General features: G+C 40.4%; 1 protein-coding gene across 19 annotated transcripts in view; it reads left to right on the top strand.

Moving 5' to 3' along the window:
- The window catches only part of DST (dystonin), a 488177-nt gene that overhangs the window by 205093 nt on the left and 259343 nt on the right, over positions 1-23741 (top strand). For all 19 annotated transcript variants that reach the window (XM_082414288.1, XM_082414278.1, XM_082414289.1 and 16 more), the window contains one exon: positions 8716-8777. In XM_082414288.1, coding sequence (XP_082270414.1) covers positions 8716-8777 — 62 coding nt within the window. The remainder of the gene's footprint in view (positions 1-8715; positions 8778-23741) is intronic.

The following is a 23741-nucleotide window of genomic DNA, read 5'->3' as shown; positions in this document are numbered from 1 at the left end:
TTCCTTCCTTCCTTTCTTCTTTTTCTCTCTCTTTCTTTTTTTAGATAGAGCCTTTTGCCAAGTGTTTCCCAGTCTTCTTCTAAAATTCACACCTGACCTTTGTTAGTAAATGTAGAAGTCTCATCCTTATCCTAAATTCCGACCTCCTCGGAAACCATCCTGAGTACCCTTCCTCCACTCTCTAGAATCACTGATGTGCAGAGTGTGAATTACATCTTTCGTGTATCCCCACTACTGAAGATTTGGCCAAGCCTCAGGTTTTCCTTTTTGTTAACTTATTTTTTATAAGTTAGTATTTTGTTTTCTGAGTATGAAATTATAATATTGAACATGCTTTTGCAAACTGCATCTTCTCCCCACCCCCTGCACTTAGTAGCTCTGTGACCCCAGACAAATGTTTAAGCTTCAAGTGCCTCGGGTCCTTCTGTGAGTGGCATGATCCTATTATGGTTGTGTGAGGATGCCATGCCGTCCGTGTTACATGCGTGTAGGTGAAAACAGTACCTGGCACATAGCAAGCGCTCCGTAAGTGTTTGCTATTATTATTACCCTCTTTCAGGGAGATAGGTAGGCTTAGGCTTTTTGGTAGTGGAGGTCAAGGCTCTGAAACAGACAACTGGAAAGGGAGAGAAAGTGAAGGATACTTTAAACTTTTGCAGAAGTTGATATAATTGTCATTTACAGTCTATTTAGAGTAGAGTTAGAAATCATTCTTGAATGTTTCAAAGCACATTCAAAGCCACTGTTAACCTGGCATTGTCTCTTCCCTCGGCATGATCCAATTGGCTGATTCCCTGTTGCCAAAAATAAGTAGTGATCATTTCCTATTTGTTGTTTGTGGAGTTACTGTTTGTACAGTTTCTGTTCGGGCAGGTCTGTTTGTCTAAAGTCTCAGGCAAACAGAGTTGTGCTGGGGACACGTGGTCTGGTGCTTCTTTAGAGCAAGGATTCTCATTTCCTGACATTTTTCTTCATGCTTGAAAGTGAAGCCCTTATAAGTCTGGAGACTCCTTGTTTTTCCTGCATTATTAGATTGGGGGCTCTGTTATTTGATAACATAGAAGAGAAGTGGGTTTTAGAATCAGATTTCAGATCCCACTTAGGCTGTGAAATCTCAGGCTCGTATCTTAATCTCCCCAAACCTTGTTTGTTACATCTTTAAAATGAAGATGTACCATCCAGCTCAAAGAATCGTTGTGAGATTCATGTGGAAATGTGTGAAGGTGCAGAAAGAAATACCTGATAGTGGTGTTTCCCCTGAAGGAGGTGTGTCTAGCCTATAAAGTTGGGCTTCCTAAACCACCTTCATAGCGCACATATCAGGGATGAGTGAAACTAGTTGAGCTGGTGGTTGTTTTGTTTTTTTATCCCAGGGGAATCCTGCCTGGGGTGTTAAGAGGAGGGAATGTGATGAGCTGGTGCAGCAGTGAAATCTAACATCCGATTGGTTTGCCTCGTGGCAAAAAAGTTAGGCAATCAAAACTCTCTTTTTCAGGGACTTCATTCGAACAGCTTTCAGCGTCAAAGGAGAAAGAGATGATTTAGTTTCTTTTTAGTTAAGTGTTGTCTGCGTCCCCTGCAAAACAGTGGCGGAGGCTGGACTTGCTCATGTTTGTTTAAAAGGGGGAGTGGACTGGTTGTCAGCTTGTGAGTGGGAGTGTCTAGTCAGTGTTTTCCTTTCTACCTAGAAACTTACCAGGACTCTGACACATGAGCTCTGATATGGAGAGTTTAGGGAGCTGCTGGACCGATTTCCCGCGGAAGAATGGGGCAGGTCCTGAAAGATGATGGCGACTGGAACGCGAGGCTGGTGGGGCTGATGTGCTGCATGGGTCAGTAGGCTACCCGCCATCTCACTTTCGTGCTGCAGGATTGGAGAGGGAAGTTGCAGGACCTGAGTGGGTTCGCACAGCGGGTCTTTAGCAGACTGTGGGGCACCTTCTGGAAATCTGGACAGGCTCCCGTGACAACTCCTGAGGCTCCCTGGACAGGACTTCCCCCTGTTGTTGGGCATAGGATATGCGTTGAAATAATCTTAATAGTTATTTGGTGTGTGATATGAAGCGGGTTTAGCTTTGATTGGATTTTACTGAAGACCAGTCAGTGTAAGTTGTAATAATTGGTGCTCTTTTTGTACTTTTTTTATTTGTTTTTTTCAAATTCTGTTATTGTTTGCATTCTGTGTCCTTATAGAATGTTCAACCATGTTGTACTTTACGAGTTGATCGTAAATGTATATTTTCATTTAAAACGTACTCTCTAAATGAAATAATTTTCCAATAGAGGGATGTTATAAAACTTCATTCAGAAAAATAGATGGATAGCCTGTAAAACCAGTAGGATCAGTTAAAAACTCAGGAGTGATTTTTCCTTTTTGTTGTCTTAGCAGCGTTGCCCTAAATATAAATCTCAGTGTTAGACAACCCTCACTGAAGTGAAATAAAGAACCATTACAAGACTTGGAAAATTAGATGGTGTCATCAGGAATACTCCCTTTTGAAATAATGTGTATGGAAAGTGGTAAATCACAGTCTCCCCAGACTTAAAGTATTCCCGGATTGTAAGTTGGTTTCCTGAAGAAAGCTGAGCCCCTAATGTCCACATTAACTCTTTCCTCATTCTTGTAGCATCGTGGGAACCTTCACGTGTTAAAGAACCTCCCTTGGCGTACTTGAAGGGGAATCATCTAGGTTTATTGAAGTTTAAAAGAAAAGATTAGGTTGTTACTGTTAGAAAACAGTATCAGAATCTATGAATCACGTGTTATTTAGTTCACTTTAGTCTTTGTACCTTAGCCAGTACTTTAGCTGTGGATCGTAATCCCCAGGTATTACCTCAGTATTAACCTGCTAAACGTTTAGCTCCCACCTTACATTTTCAGCAGTGCTTTTGAAAAGCTGCTAGCAACAACCACAACAAAACCTCGGTGATCAAAAAAGCCATTTTATGGTTGTATAATTTAAGTGAGTTTCTCATTATTTGATCCTTCGATTGAATCAGCTTTCTTGATCTACCACGTGGCTAAAAAATTAACCATTAAGAGATTAGTTTTTAAGAAGGTGTGTTCTATTCTTCGTGTTCCTTAAAATATAGGACCGGTTTTTATTAATTTAGAAAGAAGTAAATATATATATATATATATATATATATATATATTTTTAAAAGGACAAATCAGAATTTAATAATCATCAAATATTAGATAATTAGATTGCTTCTAATTTTTCCATCATAAATTATGCAATTAACATATCAATGCATATGGCTTTTCACAACCCAAAGAGATATATTTTATTTTTTAAAATTTATTTTTTAACTGAAGTATAGTTGATTTACAGTGTGTTAATTTCTGCTGTACAGCAGAGTGATTCAGTTATACATATATATACATTCTTTTTTTAAAATAAATATATTTTATTAACCATTATGTACCAAGAGGAGTTTGTATAATACACATCATATGTTAAATTTAATGGGACAGAGTAAATTTGTTAGAGTTCATATTATTATGCGATGATTCAATAAATTAATACAATTTTGGTAGATAGTTATAGGAATGCTTTTCATCTCATATTTCATAACAATATGGAAGCTGTCTATTCTTGAACAAGGAGTTTTAATTAATAGTACATTTTGTTTTTTACTTGACGATTTAACATTAAGGTCCTAGGTTATTAATTGGATGGTATTAATGTGCATATTGCCTAGGAAGTACTCTTTTTTTTCCCTCACTCTGTTTTCTTTGCTGGAGGTTAGAAAAGCACTGCCGAAATGTGATAGGAGCCCTAGACTTTGTTGAGGAGGTTCCCTTGTTTGCACTCGCTTGTCCAGAGTCCACAGCCGTCAGGAAGGCCTGGCTCCCCAGCACTGTCTGTGATTGGGGTGTGCTCAGTACTTCCTTTTGAAAGGAAAGGTGGCAGGATCTTGGGGTAGTGGAAGCAATTATGGGGGGAATCACGACACTTGAGTTCTAACTAAGCCTCTTTCAATCTGAAATTATGAGATCAGGGTTTCTTTTTTAAAATTAATTTATTTTTATCGAATTATAGTTGATTTACAGTGTTGGGTAATCACAACACAGTTTTTTATATGTAAAGCTGAATCACTGTGCTGCACACCTGAAAGAAACTGAATCACTGTGCTGTACACCTGAAACTAACACAACATTGTAAATGTATTGGGTTGGCCAAAAGTTCGGGTTTTTCCATAACATCCTACGGAAAACCTGAACGAACTTTTTGGCCAACCCAATATTATATCTATTCTTTTTCAGATCCTGTCCCACATAGGTTATTACAGAATATTGAGTAGAGATACAGTAGGTCCTTGTTGTTTATCTATTTTATATATAGTAGTGTGTATATGTTACTCCCAAATTCCTAATTTATCTCGACCCCCCAACCTTTCCCCTTTGGTAACCATAAGTTTGTTTTCTATGTCTGTGAGTTTATGTCTGTTTTGTAAATAAGTTCATTTGTATCATTTTTTTAGATTCCACATATAAGCTATATATGATATTTGTCCTTCTCTGTCTGACTTACTGTACTTAATATGATAATCTCCAGGTCCATCCATGTGGCTGCAAATGGCATTATTTCATTCTTTTTTATGGCTGAGTAGTATTCATTATATATGTGTATCACATCTTCTTTATCCATTCATCTGTCAATAGACATTTAGGTTGCTTCCATGTTGGCTACTGTAAACAGTGGTGCTATGAACATAGGGGTGCATGTATCTTTTTCAATTATAGTATTCTCTGGATATATGTCCGGGAGTGCGATTGCTGGATCATATGGTAGCTCAATTTTTAGTTTTTTAAGGAACCTCCATACTGTTCTGCATAGTGGCTGCACCATTTTAAATTCCCTAATTATTAGGGAAATGCAAATCAAAACTACTGTGAGGTATCATCTCACACCAGTCAGAACGGCCATCATCAAAAAGTCTACAAATAATAAATGCTGGAGAGGGTGTGGAGGGTTTCTTTTTGATGGAGAAGTCTGCACCAGGGCTGGCTTCTGTCTTGCTAATTAATCTCCTTGCCCTCCTTCCAGCCCCACTTGCCTGCCCTGGGCAGGGGTGGCCTTTCTCTCCTTTGTACTGCTTGTGTGGTGAGTGCCACATCCTTTGCTCAGCTGGCGTGCTTGTCACACTGCCTTCCTGTCAGGTGCCCTCTCTAGGTGACAGCTCCAGAGAACAAGGGCCAGTGCTCTATCTGTCCAGTCTGGGGGGCCCAGCACTACATAGCACTGGGCTCATCCAAGGATCTGATGGATGCTGGGATGAGTGAGGGAGGGAAGCTGGGACTAGTAGATTGCTTCTCTTTCTTTGTTCTTACCTTACGTACTAATTATTTAGGTTCATTCTGACCTCTTTAGGAATAGCAAGGCTGAAAGACATTTATGACATCATTATTACTTTAAGAGATACAGTAATATATACACTGTGTCTAAGTATATAAGGAATTATACCTTGTTATCCTGAGTAGGATTGTCCTTTGGGAAACATAATTAATTCACATCATGGGCATTTGTTTGTTGAGTGCATAGAAGCATCATGGCATCTACTGTGGGTAGACAAAGATGAGGTCGAGATCATGCCCCAGAGGGGCCAACAGGGGAATTCATAAATATTTTGTGGATGATAATGTTGGTTAACAATTATTGATAAAATTGGTCTTGGCGGAGAAGTTATATGCAAAGTGCCTGGGGATTTTATGTTGGGGATCAGGCAAGTTTAATAATTTCAGCATAAATTCTGAGCATTTATATTCAGATTTAGCAAACTTCTGTCTTCTTGGTCAGCTTCTCCAATTTTTAATACCCAAAGTGAGGTCAAGAATGAGACTAGAGGTTTGGGCATTGAAAAGGAATGTGTTATTGGCAGTACCAAATGCAAGGCCCAGTTTAGGTGCCTTTTGGGTTCTCCGTGATGGTGATGGGAAGTGGGAAGGGTTTCAAGGGGATACTTTGGAGAAGAAATGCTTGTGAAATACAAGGGAAATTACAGGGTCCCTCCCCTGCCCTTTCATGTTGGCATTAAAGGGTAGGAGAGCTCTAAGTAATATGCCATCACTGGGTAGCTTTGCAAAGAATCGAATCTGAACAAACCTTTGGATTGCTTTACTAAAATTTATTTATCCATTTTTTTAAAATCATTGAACATTTATGTTTTTTCCTAAACTTTTATTTTGAAATAATAACACTGATTTATATTCTCATGGATACATTTTGTGCACAACCATGATGATAGTTTTAAGATAAATTTTAGAAGTGGACTTACTGGGAAAGGGTATTAAATATAATAATACCCTTTATTATTATAAAGGGTATAAAATATAATTAAATATATTTTTAAGGCTATTGATATTTATTGGCAAATTGTCGTAGAGCAGCACTATCCAGTAGAAATTTTTGTGACAGTGGGAATGTTCTGTATCCGTACCCTGTCCAGCGTTAGTCAGTGCACACTTGAATTGTGACTGGTGTTACCAAGGAACTGAATTGTTAATTTTATTTTATTTTGATTAATTTTGGTTTGAAGTTAAATAGCCACATCTGTGACTAAGGGCTGCAGTATTGACAGTGCAGGTCTAGGAGATTTCAAACAAATTACATTTCCACTAGCCATATATATATATATATGCATATGCATATCCACAGATATATATAAATGTATCTGTTCCCTGTGCCCTCGTCAACATGAATTTTTTTTTTCATAAAATCTTGACAACTTGATAGGTGAAAAAGCTTATTTTTATTCTATATTATTATTTGTTAGTGAGGTTGAGTACCTGTGGGCATTTACTTTTTTTCATTTTTAAAATTAATTTCATTTCATAAATTTTTAATCATGTTCATTGTCTGCTTTTGCCCAGTTATACATGGATGTTCATCTTATTCTTTTTTATTTTTTTTGTATTAATATTAGTAACCTGTGTCTCATTTTACAGATATTTTTCCCAGTTGACATATTTAAGTATTTTTGTTTATGTTTAAATTAGTGTAAAGCATGTAAATACTTTTCATGAATAGGACAAGCATTTTCTTTTTTTCTTCTTTTTAAAAAATTTTATTGGAGCATAGTTGATTTACAATATTGTGTTAGTTTCAGGTGTACAGCAAAGTGATTCAGTTATACATATACATATATTCATTTTTTCTCACATTTTTTCCCACATAGGTTATTACAGAATATTGAGTAGAGTTGCCTTTGCTATACAGTAGGTCCTTGCTGGTTATATGTCTTATATATAGTAGTGTGTGTGTGTTAATCCCAAGCTCCTGATTTATCACCCCCCAACCCATGTTTCCCCTTTGGTAACCATAAGTTTGTTTTCAAGATCTGTAAGTCTGTTTCTATTTTGTAAATAAGTTCATTTGTATATTTAAAAAAATTAGATTCCACATAAGAGTGATATCATATGATATTTGTCTTTCTCTGTCTGACTTACTTCACTTAGTATGATAATCTCTAGGTCCATCCCTGTTGCTGCAAGTGGCATTATTTCATTCTTTTTTATGGCCGAGTAGTACTGCATTGTATATATGTACCATGTTTTCTTTATGCATTCTTCTGTTGATGGACATTTAGGTTGTTTACATGTCTTGGCTATTGTAAATAGTGCTGCAATGAACATTGGGGTGCATGTGTCTTTTCGAATTATGCTTTTCTTCGGACATATGCCCAGGAGTGGGATTGCTGGATCATAGCATTTTCAAAGAAACTTTCATTCCATTTAAAGTAGTTTATGTGGCTCAGGGATGAAGAATGAGAAGAGAAAGAGATGAAGAGAGCGAGGCCTGTTTGCCCCCAGGGAAAGGATGGAGATGTTGGCCAGGGGTGGGAAAAGAAAGAGGACCACGGGGAGAAAGAAGAGCTGGCCCCAGATGTAGAGAAGAGGGAGGAGGACACAGGAGAGTGGGGTTTGCTGCCTGGGAGCAGGACGGGGAGGGGGTGTGGCTTCCAGCATCCTCTCTAGATGTTGGAGATTAGGATTGTCTTTGAAATAATAACTTGATGAACCGGAACGTTCCAGTGCTCTTCCTCCTACATCATAAGACCTCCGCTCACCCTTCTCTGCACCGTGTCTAGTAACCAGGACAGTATCACTCTCTATGGCAAGGATCTAGTGGGGCGTTTTGTTGTTACCAGATCGTTCAACACGGGGAATCTAGGAGAGAAGCAGCATGGTTCGTGATTAAACCAGTGTCCGCTTCCAGCCAGAGGATCTGAATTCAGTCCTGCCTTTTATCACAGCTTTAAGCCTTTTTCTGAATAATCGTCGACAAGTCCTTTGACCTCTCGACATCCTGGTTTCCTCTTATGTGAGATGGGAGTGACATTGCCTCCTTTCCCTCTTGTGGCCGTGAAGACCAGCTGGGCTGTAGTCTGTGGTCAGGTGCTTTGGGAAGTTCATGCAGGGGCTCAGTGGAGGCTGGTGGTGGCGGTGGAGGTGAGAGGACTTCCTGGTGGTGGCGGCGGTGGGGATGATGCAGCAGAGCGTGTGGAGTGCAGTGCTGGCAAACGCCACACTGGGAAGAGGCCAATCTTTCTCACAGGTAGTCTCAAGGTGCCAAAACTTACCAAGAAAATTCAAGTGCACCAAACAGTACTTTTTGAACACCTTACTCTTCTTTATTTGCATAGTGATAATGAAGGTCTCCTATTCATAGATTTTTACCAACCTTTTATATCTTTTTTTCCCCCTTCCAGATGAACGGGACAAAGTTCAGAAGAAAACATTCACAAAATGGATAAATCAGCATCTCATGAAGGTCAGTGTATATTTCTTTTGCATCTTGGAATTGTTTTGCAGGTTTTAATTTATTGTGCAGTACTTGATTGTATGGCTGTGAAGCACAGCTTTTCAGTATCAAGTGGGACGTTTCAGTTCTAGAGCATTTCACATGCATTTCAGGCATCTGTTATTATTTGGTATATGGCCTGTGGGTCATGATGGGGGTGGTAGATGAGTGCCTAGTGATTGCAGTGTCTTCTGTGACATGAGTAAAACCTCTTATTATTGGACTCTAAAAAATCTCAGCAGGTTAAGAAATATGTAAATATTTACATGTTAGGGCATCAAAAAACTGCAATTCTCAGTAATGTTTTTTCCTCTCAAGATTCCAAGCAAGTTCTGGCATCAGATTTATGCAGATGGCAGAGAGTTAGGTGGGACTAAGGATGGTTTATTAAAAAAAAAAAAAAAAAAGTGGGACTACCCTGGTGATCCAGTGGTTGAGACTTCGCCTTCCATTGCAGGGGGTGGCGGGTTCGATTCCTGGTCAGGGAGCTAAGACCCCACATGCCTTGCGGCCAAAAAACCAAAACATGAAACAGAAGCAATATTGTAACAAATTCAATAAAAGACTTTAAAAATGGTCCACATCAAAAAAAAAATCTTTAAAAAAAAGATAAAAAGGATGGATTATAGACAGAAGTCTAGACAAATCAGTTTATCTCTTGTATTTAGTGTGACCCAGAGATTGGTGCTTATGTGAATGTTTCTCTGTGAAGCAGTTAATAGTTGTGGCTCTTAAATTAATATTTATTTGTGTGCCATGGGTCACTTTGAGAATCTGATGTAAGCTCTTCCAAAAAATACACATGTGCACAACGTTTGCATACAATTTCATGGAGTTATTGGGTCCCAATTCCAGTAGAATTATTGGATCGGTGGGACCCAATAACTCCATAAATCTCAGCTAAAGAGCCCATGGGATTTCACAATTAACTCTTAGTCACTTTTTTCCCCTTTTATGGACAATCCTGAAGTCAGAGAGAAGGTAATATTTTAAATCTGTTGTTTGGGACTTGGAAAGAGTTTTTTCACATAGAAACATTATGTTAATGTGGTTATATTCCTAAGCTATCCTACAGATCCTATTCAAACCATCATGTAGCCTAGGGGGATGGTGCCAGTACTGTAATAGCATTTAATAACCTTCTCTAAAAGCGATTCTTATTTCAGGGAGCATGTCAGATTACCTGAGAGAAGATTTAGTCCCCTCTCTCTCATCACCCATGGACAGAATCCTTTCCCCAATTCTGTTACGTCCTTCTGGGGGGCCATGTCATCCACCCCCCAACTGAGACTCACTTCTGTAAGGATTTCCGTTACTACTGGGATTTCTGTTACTAATCCTCTGATGTGTCGGCTGGAGATAAAAGGTGGAGACCCTCTGCTTTATGATGCTCTCGTGAGGCAGTGTCTTGTGAATTCTGAGGAAGGTATCACACCAGCAGTTTACCTGCCCTCCCCCAGTCTTCTGTGTCATCCTTTGTGTCCCATGCACACAGTGTGAGCAGGACTCTGCTACAGGCTAGGGCAGAGGTGGGCTGATGTGAGGGTTGCATTGTGGAACGTTGGAGGTGAAGGCTCTGACACAGGCTAGGGCAGAGGTGGGCTGATGTGAGGGTTGCATTGTGGAACGTTGGAGCTGAAGTCTCTGACACAGGCTAGGGCAGAGGTGGGCTGATGTGAGGGTTGCACTGTGGAACGTTGGAGCTGAAGTCTCTGACACAGGCTAGGGCAGAGGTGGGCTGATGTGAGGGTTGCACTGTGGAACGTTGGAGCTGAAGTCTCTGACACAGGCTAGGGCAGAGGTGGGCTGATGTGAGGGTTGCATTGTGGAACGTTGGAGGTGAAGGCTCTGACACAGGCTAGGGCAGAGGTGGGCTGATGTGAGGGATGCATTGTGGAACATTGGAGGTGAAGGCTCTGACAGGACTTCCCCATCTCTGAGGTGAGTCCAGGGGGAGCGAGGTTTTGGATGAAGAGATGCCCCTTTGGTGGCTCCTGGCCTGGCAGTCTATGTGGCTGTGGCCATCTGGGGGTGGCACGTCGGGGACACAGAGGGCTTCCCCGTGTTTTCGGGAGTGTAAGTCACAGTGTTGGCAGTGGAGGGTAGAAACCCATGAGGATGACTCCTGTGGGAATGCAGCACTGGCACGAGATGGGTGTTCCTTGGGGACCTACTGGGTACTGGGCGTGTTGGGCTGGGCCACTCACCTTACGAGCAGCTTGTAAATTGGATGAATGCATGTAAGGAAACTGCCTTTACTCAAAATTCAAAACACTAGTTGAGCTTTTTGAGGACAAGTCTGCATTATCCACTCCTAGGGCGCATCATGGGGCCTGGCAAGAGTGTTCTCACCATGTGTAACGCCCATGGCAAGTTTTAAATCACTTAATCCTCCAACAACCCTCCAAGGTGGTTTAATTTAGTGGTTAGGCCCGCAAAGCCGGCACAGTCAGACAGCAAGGGTTCAAATCCTGATTTACTTGGAGTATGTGACCTCTTTTTTTGATAAAATGACACATCTAGAAGATTTAAGGCTTACTTCTGCTGCAACCCAGTAAGAATTAGGAAAATAAGTATTTTATGCACAACAGCCATTAGATAGATGCCAGTCTAAGTAATTAGGCTTATAATCAAATTAGCTTATTTGTTTCTTGAAGTAGGGCAAAATTTAAAATTCACTCTTATTGAAAAATTGTGCACTGAAATTTCTGACCCAAAACTCACATATGTGAGAACATAGGTTTTTTTGTTTTTGTTTTTTTTTTTTAATTTTTTTTTTTTTTTTTAATTTATTTATGACTGTGTTGGGTCTTCGTTTCTGTGCGAGGGCTTTCTCCAGTTGTGGCAAGTGGGGGCCACTCTTCATCGCGGTGCGTGGGCCTCTCACCATCGCGGCCTCTCTTGTTGCGGAGCACAGGCTCCAGACGCGCAGGCTCAGTAATTGTGGCTCACGGGCCCAGTTGCTCCGCGGCATGTGGGATCTTCCCAGACCAGGGCTCGAACCCGTGTCCCCTGCATTGGCAGGCAGATTCTCAACCACTGCGCCACCAGGGAAGCCCTGTTTTTGTTTTTTAACATTTATTCTTTTATGTCTGGAAACTAGAGCATTACCCTCAAGTGAAGAAAAATCATCAGATATCCCTAAACGTTTTGGGGCACCAGGCTGTTCAGGTTTGTGTTGTGAGTTGACCAGAGAAAGGCCACATTTCGTGTCATCTTTTCCATGTTTCACCCACGTGATGATGAGAGGAATGTTGGATACTGTTGCTGTTGGGGGCCATTTGGTTGTAACCCAATTAGTAGGAAATATAAAGTAAGTAAATGGATTTTAGATTAAAAATCTCTATATTAGAAAGAAATCTTTCTTCTGTATTGATCTTCTTATATTCTTCCCTTGAAATATTGAACATATTCAGGGAGAAACAGGGACAGGAGAGAAGCAGATCCCTTACCTTTCTTGACTTACCTTATTCCCTTGCAACGAATGAAAGTATGTTATTTGAAGTGTTTTTCATAAAATTAGATTATGTTATATAAATGTTAAGGGAAAGGGTGACCATGAGGAACGAGTTAGCAAAATGAAGGAATAATTGATGGGTAAAGAGAGAAAAAAAGTGGGAATAAAATCATTTAGATAATATTTGAGCAATTTTATGTGTGTACTCACTCTGTTTTGTCATTTTAACTGTAGACCTTCCCCTTAAACAATGGGGAGGGGAGGGGGAAAGGGGGTTAGAAGAGAAAAGAGAGAAGAAGGGGTGGAGGTGGAGGTTAAAGGGGGAAAAGAGGGGAAGGATGCCTACCTTGTGCCCTGGGCTGCCCCCCATAGCCTGGGAGTTGTATGCTGGGACCAAGTTCTGGAGACTCTGCCCTGGGCTTATTAGCTGCCTGGGCTGCTGACACAGGCCAGAGTGTGGTCCTAATCTTTTGAAATAATTCTTAAAAATTTTGCCCTTTCTAAGTGATTATTTTATGTGTTTATTGTGGTTTAATATTATGTAATTATTTTACCCAAGTTGTGGCTCCAGGCAGATCTGTTGTTAGTAGGTCTGCTCCTTTGGGCAGTGAGGTAATTGAGAGCTTAGTTCCAGAACAGACCTTCTTCACTGGATTTTCCTTTTCATTTGATAAATAGTATATTTTGTCTTTGAAAGAAGACTCTCCTACAAGGTTGTCAGTCTGTGACATGTAAGGCAAAGACAGAAGGTAGACAGCTCCGCACTTTACTATTGGTGTGACCGTAACCTTCTTCGCCCTCATCTGTAAATAGTGGATTAGTGTGAGGATTTGATGAGATCGTCCATCTAAGCATAAAGTATGGTGCTTGGCAGACTGTCAGCACTCAGTCAGTGAGAGCTGGTGGAAGAGTGGGCTGATATGGATGGCTGCAAACCAAATAGTAAAGCAGGGGTGGGGTGCCTCTCATGCCCTGCTACCTGCCTTATCCAAATCTCTTCTTTACCTCAAGTACTTTCCCTCTTAGTACACCTGTTTTAGAAAAAGCTAGGGTTTGGGGGTCAGAATCTATGGGGGAGATAGATTGGCCGTCTTGCCTTGGAGTCCTGCTGGGTCACTTGAGCCACACCCTCTCTACACACCCCTCCCTTGTGGTCTGTGGGTTGATCCTGGGGGCCCAAAGGCCTGTTTTCCTCTTCTCCCATACACTCCCCTCGCAGAAAGGGTGTCTGTGAAGACTCAGCACACTCCTGGTCCTCGGTTGTACCTTCACTTGGATTCGTGCTTGGAGGATAGCTTTTGAATTGTCCAGTTTGCTTCCCTGATTTAAGAGAAGGGGCACCCGCCACAGCCCCTCCTGGTCTAGCTGCATCAGAAGCCACATAGCGAGAGCAGGACTTGGCTGGGGGCCCAGGTCAGCCTTGGACTCCTTGGTGCACTGGGATGTTTTGCAGATGCCAGCGGGTTCCCCTTGGCTGTTAGACTGTTTACTTTTCTCTACCTTATACTTTCAGATATTTGCTAGTTAATCCCCATGAGTTAGGAAGTTAGGAAGTTAGCAGTAAACTAGCGTATACCCAGTGCCCAGGGGATACTTCTAGCAAGGTCAATTTTTAAAAGTTTATGTGACTGAGAAAAGTAAACATCGTGGAGCTTTTAGATGATTGCTTAAGTTACTATTATATCCATATGTGTAAACACTGTTTCCTTAAAATACTTGGTTCGGATTTTTTAATATAGCTTTTTCTCCAGAAAAAAATTAATATAGACATATTTATCAGAGCTAAAATTACATTTGTTTAAACAGTTTGCTTAATTAAAACTCATATTTGTTGGTGAGCAGACGTCTTTGGCTTTTTTCCAGATGTATCTAAATTTTAGTGCTCTGGTATTTCAGTTGTATGACTAAGCCTGTCCTTATTTAAACTGATTGTTCGGGCAAGAATGTTTTCCTTTTGATTCATCATTCTGCAAAATATATTTAAGGATGAAGCCCAGTTAACACATTCACATCTGCTGCCTCTACAAGATTCTTCACATGCTGAATATATTGGATTGTTTACCTTGCAAATTATGATCTCTAGGTAAACTATGGTTGTCAGAAACGATTATGTATTATTCTTTAGCATAATTTAAATTATAGTACTAAAACTTGAGCTGGTTGTTATTGAAAATACCTGTGACTTCAGTTAGCTGAATTTTACCCAGAGAGTTGTTCTAAAATATAAAATTGTTGGCCTTCTTCTATTATTTACAGTATTTATTTATGCCCATTCTACCCATGGCACTTTATAAACTAGAGGGTCTTAGGTCACTATTTAATTTTTGTTATTCCTGATCACATGCAGTTCTCTCTTGCTGTCTAGAAATTTATGAGTATATATAAGAGATGGCACCCAGATCTAAGTACCAATGATGTAGCTTTTGCCTTGCTCTGAGGAAACAAGAAGAAAGGAAGCCCTTTATTTTCTGAAGCACTTTAAAGATCAGAAGATTCCTTTTTAACTCATTGTTTGCCTGGGCCCAGAATTAGAACTTGAGCCGTGAATGAGAGGCTGCACTGAAGAGGAATAATTTAAGGGGATGAAAAATTTTTGCAAGATTGCAGTCTGGAGAATTCATATAATGTGCTTTACTTGTGTTGGATCCATCTAACTAACCGTTTATGGTGGAAATATATTCTTCAGCACTGGTTAGCTGTACTGTAAATGTATTAATTAACATTGTGTAATTGGATGTTTGGTCTGAGTTTTACTTTATTGATACATAAATGCATTTGGAGAGGAAGAGGCCCTGGATTCCATACTGAACCACACCCTCTTAGTAACCTGCTTGGTTACCACCTGGGAGATACCCAACTGATGATTACACTTTTACCTCTGTTCCATCTTGTCTTTGGAAAGCTTGATTTACTTACAGCATAGACATCCTTTGCACACATTGTCAAGGCAATGACTTCATGGCCCTGCTGAATCAATCACACTATTCTTTGTTTTGTGATTTGGTGGCTGGGAGGAAATGTAAATCCCCAAGCTGAGAACACAGTGATAACTTTTAGGGAATAGGAAGAAATCTCTATTTGCTCTGTGTTCTCGACCATTGCATACTTCTTGAGTAATTTTACCATCTGTGGGCACAGATGAGAGAGCAAAAATTTTGAAGCATCGACTTTATACAGGGCTAATGGAAAATACCTTTTCTGAAAGTATAATGCAGGTTGTGGTTCTTAAAATTGGCAAATAAGGTATTTTTTCAAGACCTTAGACTTATACACGTGATTCTTAAACTTTAGCTGCATCAGAGCCACTTGGAGGGCTTGTTAAAATAGATGGTTGGGCCCCAGCCCAAGGCTTCATATTCACTGGATCTGGGGTGGGGCCTGAAAATTTCCCATTCTAATAAGTTCCAGGAAGTTGAGTTTCTAACAAAAAGCTGATGCTGCTTAGCTGGGGCCACACTATGAGAGCACCTGTCATAGATAAAATGATAAATATTGTAATGAATCATCAGTTTCATTTGATATAACCAACAAATATTCTGATAATGTTTAAAAAATAGTAGTAGCTATTGCACCTCTACTGTATGCTATGTTTATTAATTAATAATTAATAAATTAATAATAATTAATTTAGTAATTGATATTTACAATATTAATACTATTACTACTACTACTAATAGCTGCTAATATTATTTGAGAGCAAACCACATGCCAGGCTGTCACTTTCATGTCTTAATGTATTTCTCACAACAGTTCTTATGGACAGGACCTGACTATTTTTTTTTTTAATTTATTTAATTGAAGTATAGTTCATTTATAATGTTATGGTAATTTTTGCTGTACAGCAAAGTGATTCAGTTTTATATATATATATATATATATATATATACACACACACACACACACACAACCATACATTCTTTTCATATTCTTTTCCATTAAGGTTTATCACAGGATATTGAATATAGTTCCCTGTGCTATACAGTAGGACCTTGTTGTTTATCCATTCTATATATACTAGTTTGCATATGATAACCCCAACCTCCCACTCCATCCCTCTCCCACTCCTCTCCCTCTTGGCAACCGTGAGTCTGTTTCTGTTTCATAAATAAATTTATTTGTGTCATATTTGAGATTCCACATAAAGTGATATCATATGATATTTGTCTTTGTCTGATTTACGTCACTTAGTATGATCATCTCTAGGTCCATCCATGTAGCTGCAAATGGTATTATTTCATTATTTTTCTATAGCTGAGTAGTATTCCCTTGTATATATGTACCACATCTTCTTTATCTATTCATCTGGATCCTGACTGTTCTTAATCCCCACGTTACAGATGATGAAACTGATGCCCAGAGAGGTTCCATAATTTCCCCAGGTCATATAGCTAATAATTCTCAGGATGTGTATGGAAAATAAGGCTAAGAGAGAGTACACCTTTCCTCCACCTGAGGAGGAAGGGAGGATGACACCCCAGTCTGGCTGACTCTGGATCTTGTTCTCTCTCTACTGCACTAAATTTTTAAGGATGAATTTAGTCATCAAAGCTAAAGGGGAAAGCTGAGCTTATGACGTGACGTTTAAGTTATATCTGTTGTGGTGTAAGAGATAGTGTACGTAGTAGAGGAAGGGTTGAAAGCTTTTGGAGGAAATGTCTGGTTAAAGGCTCAAAGTGTAGAATTTAGAAGCAAATCAGGTTTTTGTAAATGTGAAAAAATAGTTGACTTGGTAATCTTAACAACTTCAAGATTGTAAGAGATAACATAGAGGAGTGTGAAGTCACCTGCTAGTATGTAGGTGACTAGTAGCTTGGGATTGAGAAACTCTGAATATCTTCTCATCATGAAGAATAACAATTTCTTTGTGATAAAATTCCTCATCAATAAAAAAAGGTCCAGAATAACACTCAGTTCACTTTCAGCAGGGCTGTGTTGAGCTTTGGTATAAGCAGGGCTGTATCTGAAATACAGTTTAGAAAGTACTGTTTTCATGCAGCTTCCTGTTTTGTTGGAGACATTAAATAAATTTGTGTAAAACCATTACCAGTTATGCCAAGCAGCATAGGATGAAGTGCCAGAATGAGTAGGAGACAGTAAGGGTTTTATGAGGTCAGAGCCAGGAGACTTGGGCAGCCCTGAGTAGTCAGGGACTGTGACAGGGTAGGGACGTTGGCTTAAGCTGGGTGCAGAGGAGGGGATGGGCTGGGGCCGTGTGCCGTGCGCCTGATGTACTGGACCACTAGGGTTTGCTGGAAGGAGACCAGGTTGGATAGAAATGGTGAAGCCACACCTGAAACTAACACAACATTGTCAGTCGACTATATTTCAGTAAAAATTAAAAAAAAAAAAAAGAAAGAAATGGTGAAGCCAGGTAAGAAGCAGTTGTGATGGGTTAGCCAAGGATGTCATTGGAAGTTTTTGAGGACAAAAGCAACGTAACGTAACTGGCATTTTAGGAAGAACTGTGGATTTCACACATAGGCATTAAGGAACTAGAAGTAACTATATTGTGAATTCTATGACGGCACTGACTGTGTTTGCTGAATGAGGGAACCTACAGGGAGGGGACTACAGGGGCCTCTCTCTTTGTTCTTTCCTTTGTTTTGTAGCAGGTACTCAGATGGAGTTGGAGACTGCCTGCTGATCAGATTATAGGTTGGAGGGATACTTAGTGTAATAAATAGATCAAGAAAGGTGGACCTCTATAGTCTCATCAAAAAGACAGAACTTAACGGTGGAAAATGTAAAGTTCTGCTCAAAGATTGAAAAATTTCCCTGTAGGACGCAGAAGGTCTGGTGGGGCAGCGATTCATGCAGTCAGAGCTGGGGGTCCTGCTGGCTGCAGATGGACAGCAGTGATGCACCTGCATGCAGTCTCAGGCCGTCTTAGCAGAGCTGAATACGCTCTGGTCAGCCCACATCCAGCGTGTTTTGTTCAGGTCATGACAGTGCGTTTTAACGGACAGTCAAAAGGAAAGTGACCACAGGAAGCAACCATGATGGTGAGCGTCTGGAAACCATCTCTCGGATGAGGGATGACAGAGACAAGTGGGGAAGGTGGCTTTGAGAAGAGAGGATTACAGAGAAATGTGTTTTCAGATATTGACAGGGTAGTCATATAAGAAAGAGTGCAGTTTGGGGTTTATTTGATACAAAGATTGATGAATACTTTCAAGTTTGAAGATTTAAATTCAGTATAAAACCTCTCTCTAAACATCCGCAGTGCCCAGTAATAGGCATTCAGTTAAGTGTTTTTTGATCTAAGGGTATATTATTAGTTTCTGATGGCTGCTGTAACAAATTACACACACTCGGTGACTTAGAGCAATGAAGCCTATGCTTTCACAGTTCTGGAGGGTAGAAGTCTGAAATCATTTTTTCTGGGCTGAAATCAAGGTGTTAGAAAAGCCATGCTCCCCCCAGAGGCTCTCGGGGAGAATTCCATCCTTGCTTCTTTCAGGGTCTGGTGGCTCCAGCATTCCCTGACTTGTGGCCACACCATTCTAGTCTGCCTCCGCGATCACAGCGCCTCCTCCTGGTCTATGTGTGTCACGTTCCCAGTACCTCTCTCTTTTTTTATTTTTATTTTAAAAAAAATTATTTATTTATTTATTTTATTTTATTTTATCTTATTTTTGACTGCATGGGGTCTTTGTTGCTGCGCAGGCTTTCTCTAGTTGTGGCGAGCGGGGGCTACTCTTCGTTGCGGTGCGTGGGCTTCTCATTGTCGTGGCTTCTCTTGTTGCGGAGCACGGGCTCTAGGCGCATGGGTTCAGTAGTTGTGGCACATGGGCTCAGTAGTTGTGGCACGCGGGCTCTAGAGCTCAGGCTCGGTAGTTGTGGCACATGGACTTAGTTGCTCTGCGGCATGTGGCTTCTTCCCGGACCAGGGCTCGAACCCGTGTCCCTTGCATTGGCAGGCAGATTCTTAACCACTACACCACCAAGGAAACCCTCCAGTGCCTCTCTTTTATAAGGATGCTTGGGATTGGATTTCAGGCTCACTGGGATAATCCAGGATAATCTTCCCATTACAAAATTCTTAACACATCTGCAAAGACTCTTTTCCAAATAAGACAACATTCAGTTTCCAGGGATTAGGACTTGATATCTTTGGGGCCACGATCATCCTATTACATATGAACTATTAAAACTGCCTGGTGTGAAGTCAACCATGGCTTCATGGGACAGGCACTCCCCAGCCGTTAGGAAATTTCCACCAAAATCCTGTGGAGATGTAGTTAGAGTCTATCAGAGATGGAACAGAAATGGTTCATGCATTGGTTGGAGGGTGGACTAGGTGGTGTCAAAGATGCTTTCCAAGACCAAGATGATATAATCGTATCATTTGTTTAGAGCAGTGGTCCCCCACCTTTCTGGCACCAGGGTCTGGTTTCACGGAAGACAGGTTTTCCATGGTCGGGGTGGAGGGGGGATGGTTCAGGCAGTAATGTGAGTGATGGAGAGCGATGGGGAGTTGCAGATGAAGCTTCGCTCCCTCGCCCGCAGCTCACCTCCTGCTTTGTGGCCTGGTTCCTAACAGCCCGCAGACCGGTACCCGTTGGGGACCCCTGGTTTAGAGGGCAAGATGTGCGAAATACTAATTAACAGAGATAGACCAGAGATTTATTTTTATATTTTTAAATTGTTGGAAATAATTGTATGCTTTAACAAGTTGCAAAAGTAAAAATAGTACAAGGAACCCTGCCCTGGTATGCTCTTTACCCAGATTGACTCTTGTTGACATTTACCCTGTTTTCTGTATCATGACCCCGAAACGGTGTGTGTGTGTGTGTGTGTGTGTGTGTGTGTGTGTGTGTGTGTACTTTTTTATCTGAACTATGTGGGGGTAAGTTCTATACCCCATGGCCCTTTCCCCCTCAATACTTCAGCATTTCCCAAGAGTAGGGATGTTTTTTCATAACCACACATTTACCCACTTCATAAAGCTACGCTGCTTTACAGTCTGTTTTCTTTACCCCAGTTTTGTGGTTGGTCCTTTACACCATTTCCCCAGGGCAACGTCCAGGTCATGGTCAGCGTTGTATTTAGTTGTCATGTCTCTTTATTCTGCTTTAACTGGGAACAGTTTCACAGCCCTTTTACAGACTTTTAAAACATGAGCATTTTTGAAGACTACAAAGCAGGGGTTTATTTACAGAGAATGGAGGATGAGTTAATAGTAAAATATATTTTGAACTTAAATTTATTTTATGACAAGAAGACAAACTTTTTTTCCCGGAGGGAGTCATTTAAGTAGTTACAAGTGATTTTAGTGTTTTTTGATATAGTAGTGAATTACCTTTTCAAATTAAGAACACCAAAATTTGACTAATTTCATCAGATAACTTTAGTTCCATCTTGTGGTCCATTATAATTTTTCTTCTTCTTGATTTCCTTATTGTTATTATTATTACTTGTGCTCCCAACACTGCCATTTTAAATGTTTAGGCTGTGCACGTCCTGGACGGGATGCATAGCGTGTGTTGTCTGGTTGAATCCTTGTTTAACCAGTGACATTTGGGAAGCTCAGGGAACACCGTTACCTGCCCAGCGTGAAGGGGCTGGAATGTGGCAGAGCTGAGGGTCAGTCCTTGGTCCTTCTGGGGCCACAGAAAAACTCTGTCATCCTGCCCCATTTTGCCTCAGTAGAGTCACAGGGCTAAAGAATGATCAAGAAATGAAGACACAGAAGTAGGGGTAAAGCACTATGCTGAGGTACGTTGCTGCTTTTCTCAGTTCTCATCTCTCCCAGCATTACTTCAAGTCTTTGCCACGATGGTTCAGCCATAAATTTTTATTTGCATTCTTATCTAATCAATATACTTTGCAAGAGTTTAGAGATATAGATAAAAGTATATGAAAAAGCCAAGCAGCATTCCTGAAGGTGACAGTTTAATCAGAGAAGGGCACTGACTAAGGCATTTTTCAAAGAAAGAATTACACTTTGATCCGCAGTGCTGACATCTCCTAAGTCATGTTATATAGGGCTTCACCTCAGCACACGCGTTCTGTAGTGGGTGAATTTAAGCAGAAGACTTGGCTTGTTGTTTATACTGGACTCCAAGCCGCATGAGGGCTGCCCTGTATTTGTCTCACTAAACAGGGCCTCTCAGCCCCAGCACAGTGCCTGATACACTGTTTCCCTCAGATCCCTGAGGAATTTTTTGCTTCATGTGTGAATCTGAAACCAGATGAAACTTTCCCTCCCTAGTTTATAATACAGAACTATGACTACTGTGATGGGAAAGTAAAAAGTGTTGCTTTGTTGGGAGTGAGATAAAAGTTAGTCTGGAAGAAAAATAAATCTATGATGACTTCCTTCTTTTAAAGCTGAAGATACCTATTGCGCTACAGGGACAGAAACTGAGGCCCCAAGTCAAATAGGAGTATCGTCAGGACCACGTTTTGATCATCCTTTTGAGGCCTCTGCGTGTTCTTTCCATGGCACAATTCAGTTTCTCCATTCGTGTTGGTAGTAGGAAGTTCACTCATATTAATAGATGAGATTAATATATTTATCTAAGGTTAAATACATATAAATAAATAAATACATATATATAATAAAAATACAATAAAAATAAATTAAATACAAATAAATAAGAATACACATAATAAAAATATAATATAAAAATAAATTAATTAAAGGCATATAAATAAATAAGTAAATAAATAAATTAGCTTTGCCATACTTACCTACCATTATTTTCCTCAGTTCAGAATTTAGCAGAGTATTGGCTAGAGCTAGATTTTCCTCACTTGGGAATTCTCTAATAATATACTGATAATATTAGTAGATTCTCTGTAGCCTTACTGCAGGTAGGGAAGGAAGAAGAAATCTTTTCCTTCTACGCTTCTACGTTCTTGGTTGGGCTGTAGGACAAAAGACAGATTAATAAGAGAAAAGCATACAGATGTATTTCATAAGAGTTTTATGTGATCCAGGAACCTTCATGAGGAAATGAAGACCCGAAGAAACTGTTAAACCTAAGTGTTTTTAACAGTAGATTTGATGCAGAGTAGAGGGTCCTGGGAAAACGTGACAGGACAGAAGGGTGTGAGCTGAGAGTAATAAACTGGGGAAACTTAGGAAGGCCTGTCTGTTCAGATTCCTGTCACCTGCAGAGATAAGGATGCTCCTTTCCTCCAGGTACAGGGAGGGCACCTCTCACATGAGGGTCTCATGACCTGCTCTGAGGAGAGGGGGGTGGGGGGAATGACAGAGCCCTGCCAGCACCTGCCGTTTCCCAGCTCCTTCAGCTTTTCAGAAGACATTCAGTCTGCCCAGGTGCCCTGTTTGGGGTGGTGTATCCTGAGCCCTGTCATGCAGGTGTGGTTAGGTTTCTTTGAAGGTTATCTAAGATGCTCCTTTCCATAGAATCTAACAGAAAGCCCTGTTTCCAGGCCCTGGTCAGTGTTTGCTGTGCTGCAAACCTGAGGGAAGATTCAGAAACTGGTTTAAAAGGGGCTGATAAGGAAGACAAGTAGGAAGCAGAAACCAGTGTTGAGAGAGCGCAGAGGGGCTATGCTCTGCAGGGTGGGTGGGGGAGAACTTGACACAGAAAGTGGGCGGGGTGTCAGGGGGCACGATGGCTCACATTGGTCTGGCCTAGGAGGTTGGAAACAGTTGCCTATATAATACAGTCATTTGATCTTAACGTGATATAGAAGAGATGTCTGAGTGTGAAAAAGGGAGAGAGGGATGGCTTCAGAGGGAAGCCGTTGAAGCTGGGAAGACTACTGTGTACGTCTAAAAGTGCTGAACTAAATGCCGATGGCCTGGGCTGTGGATTCACAGTGCTAACATATTCTGACGCTGATGTCGGCTTAAAGAATTTCTTTTTTTCCCTTCTTCCAGTTTTATTGAGATATAATTGACATACAGCCCTGTATAAGTTTAAGGTGTGCAGCACAATGATTTGACTTGCATACATCATGAAATAATGATCACAATAAGTTTAGTGAACATCCATTGTCTCATACAGATATAAAATAAAAGAAAAAGATTTTTCCTTATGATGAAAAGTCTTAGAATTCACTCTTAACAATTTTCATATATAACATACAGCAGTGTTAATTACGTTAATCATGTTGTACTTTACATGCCTGGTACTTATTTGAGAGTTTTGTTTAATTGAGATGATTGATGTGTGGTTATAGGCTCAATTCAGTGCAGGTTTTTAACTGTTCTTTTATCTGTTAGGGAGTCACATGTGTATTAAAGCTACACCACCCTAAGTGATCATGAAGGGTACGAAGCTGGTAACAACTGTGGAATCTAACAAACCTAAGTTTAAAGATGTGCAAATTTGGTCAAGTAATATGACATTTTTAAGGCTCTGTGTCCTTAGTTGTACATTAGTTATTTACATTTACCTGACAGGTCAACTCAGTTACTTTATAATCTTGAAAGTACAAATATACAAACAAATGTCTCTCTTATTGATGATTTCCCTGAGTCTTCACGTGCTCTTGTC

Source organism: Balaenoptera physalus, assembly GCF_965194825.1.
Source record: "Balaenoptera physalus genome assembly, chromosome: 11".
Taxonomy (NCBI): Eukaryota; Metazoa; Chordata; class Mammalia; order Artiodactyla; family Balaenopteridae; genus Balaenoptera; species Balaenoptera physalus.
This window is presented reverse-complemented; position numbering and strand designations above follow the sequence as displayed.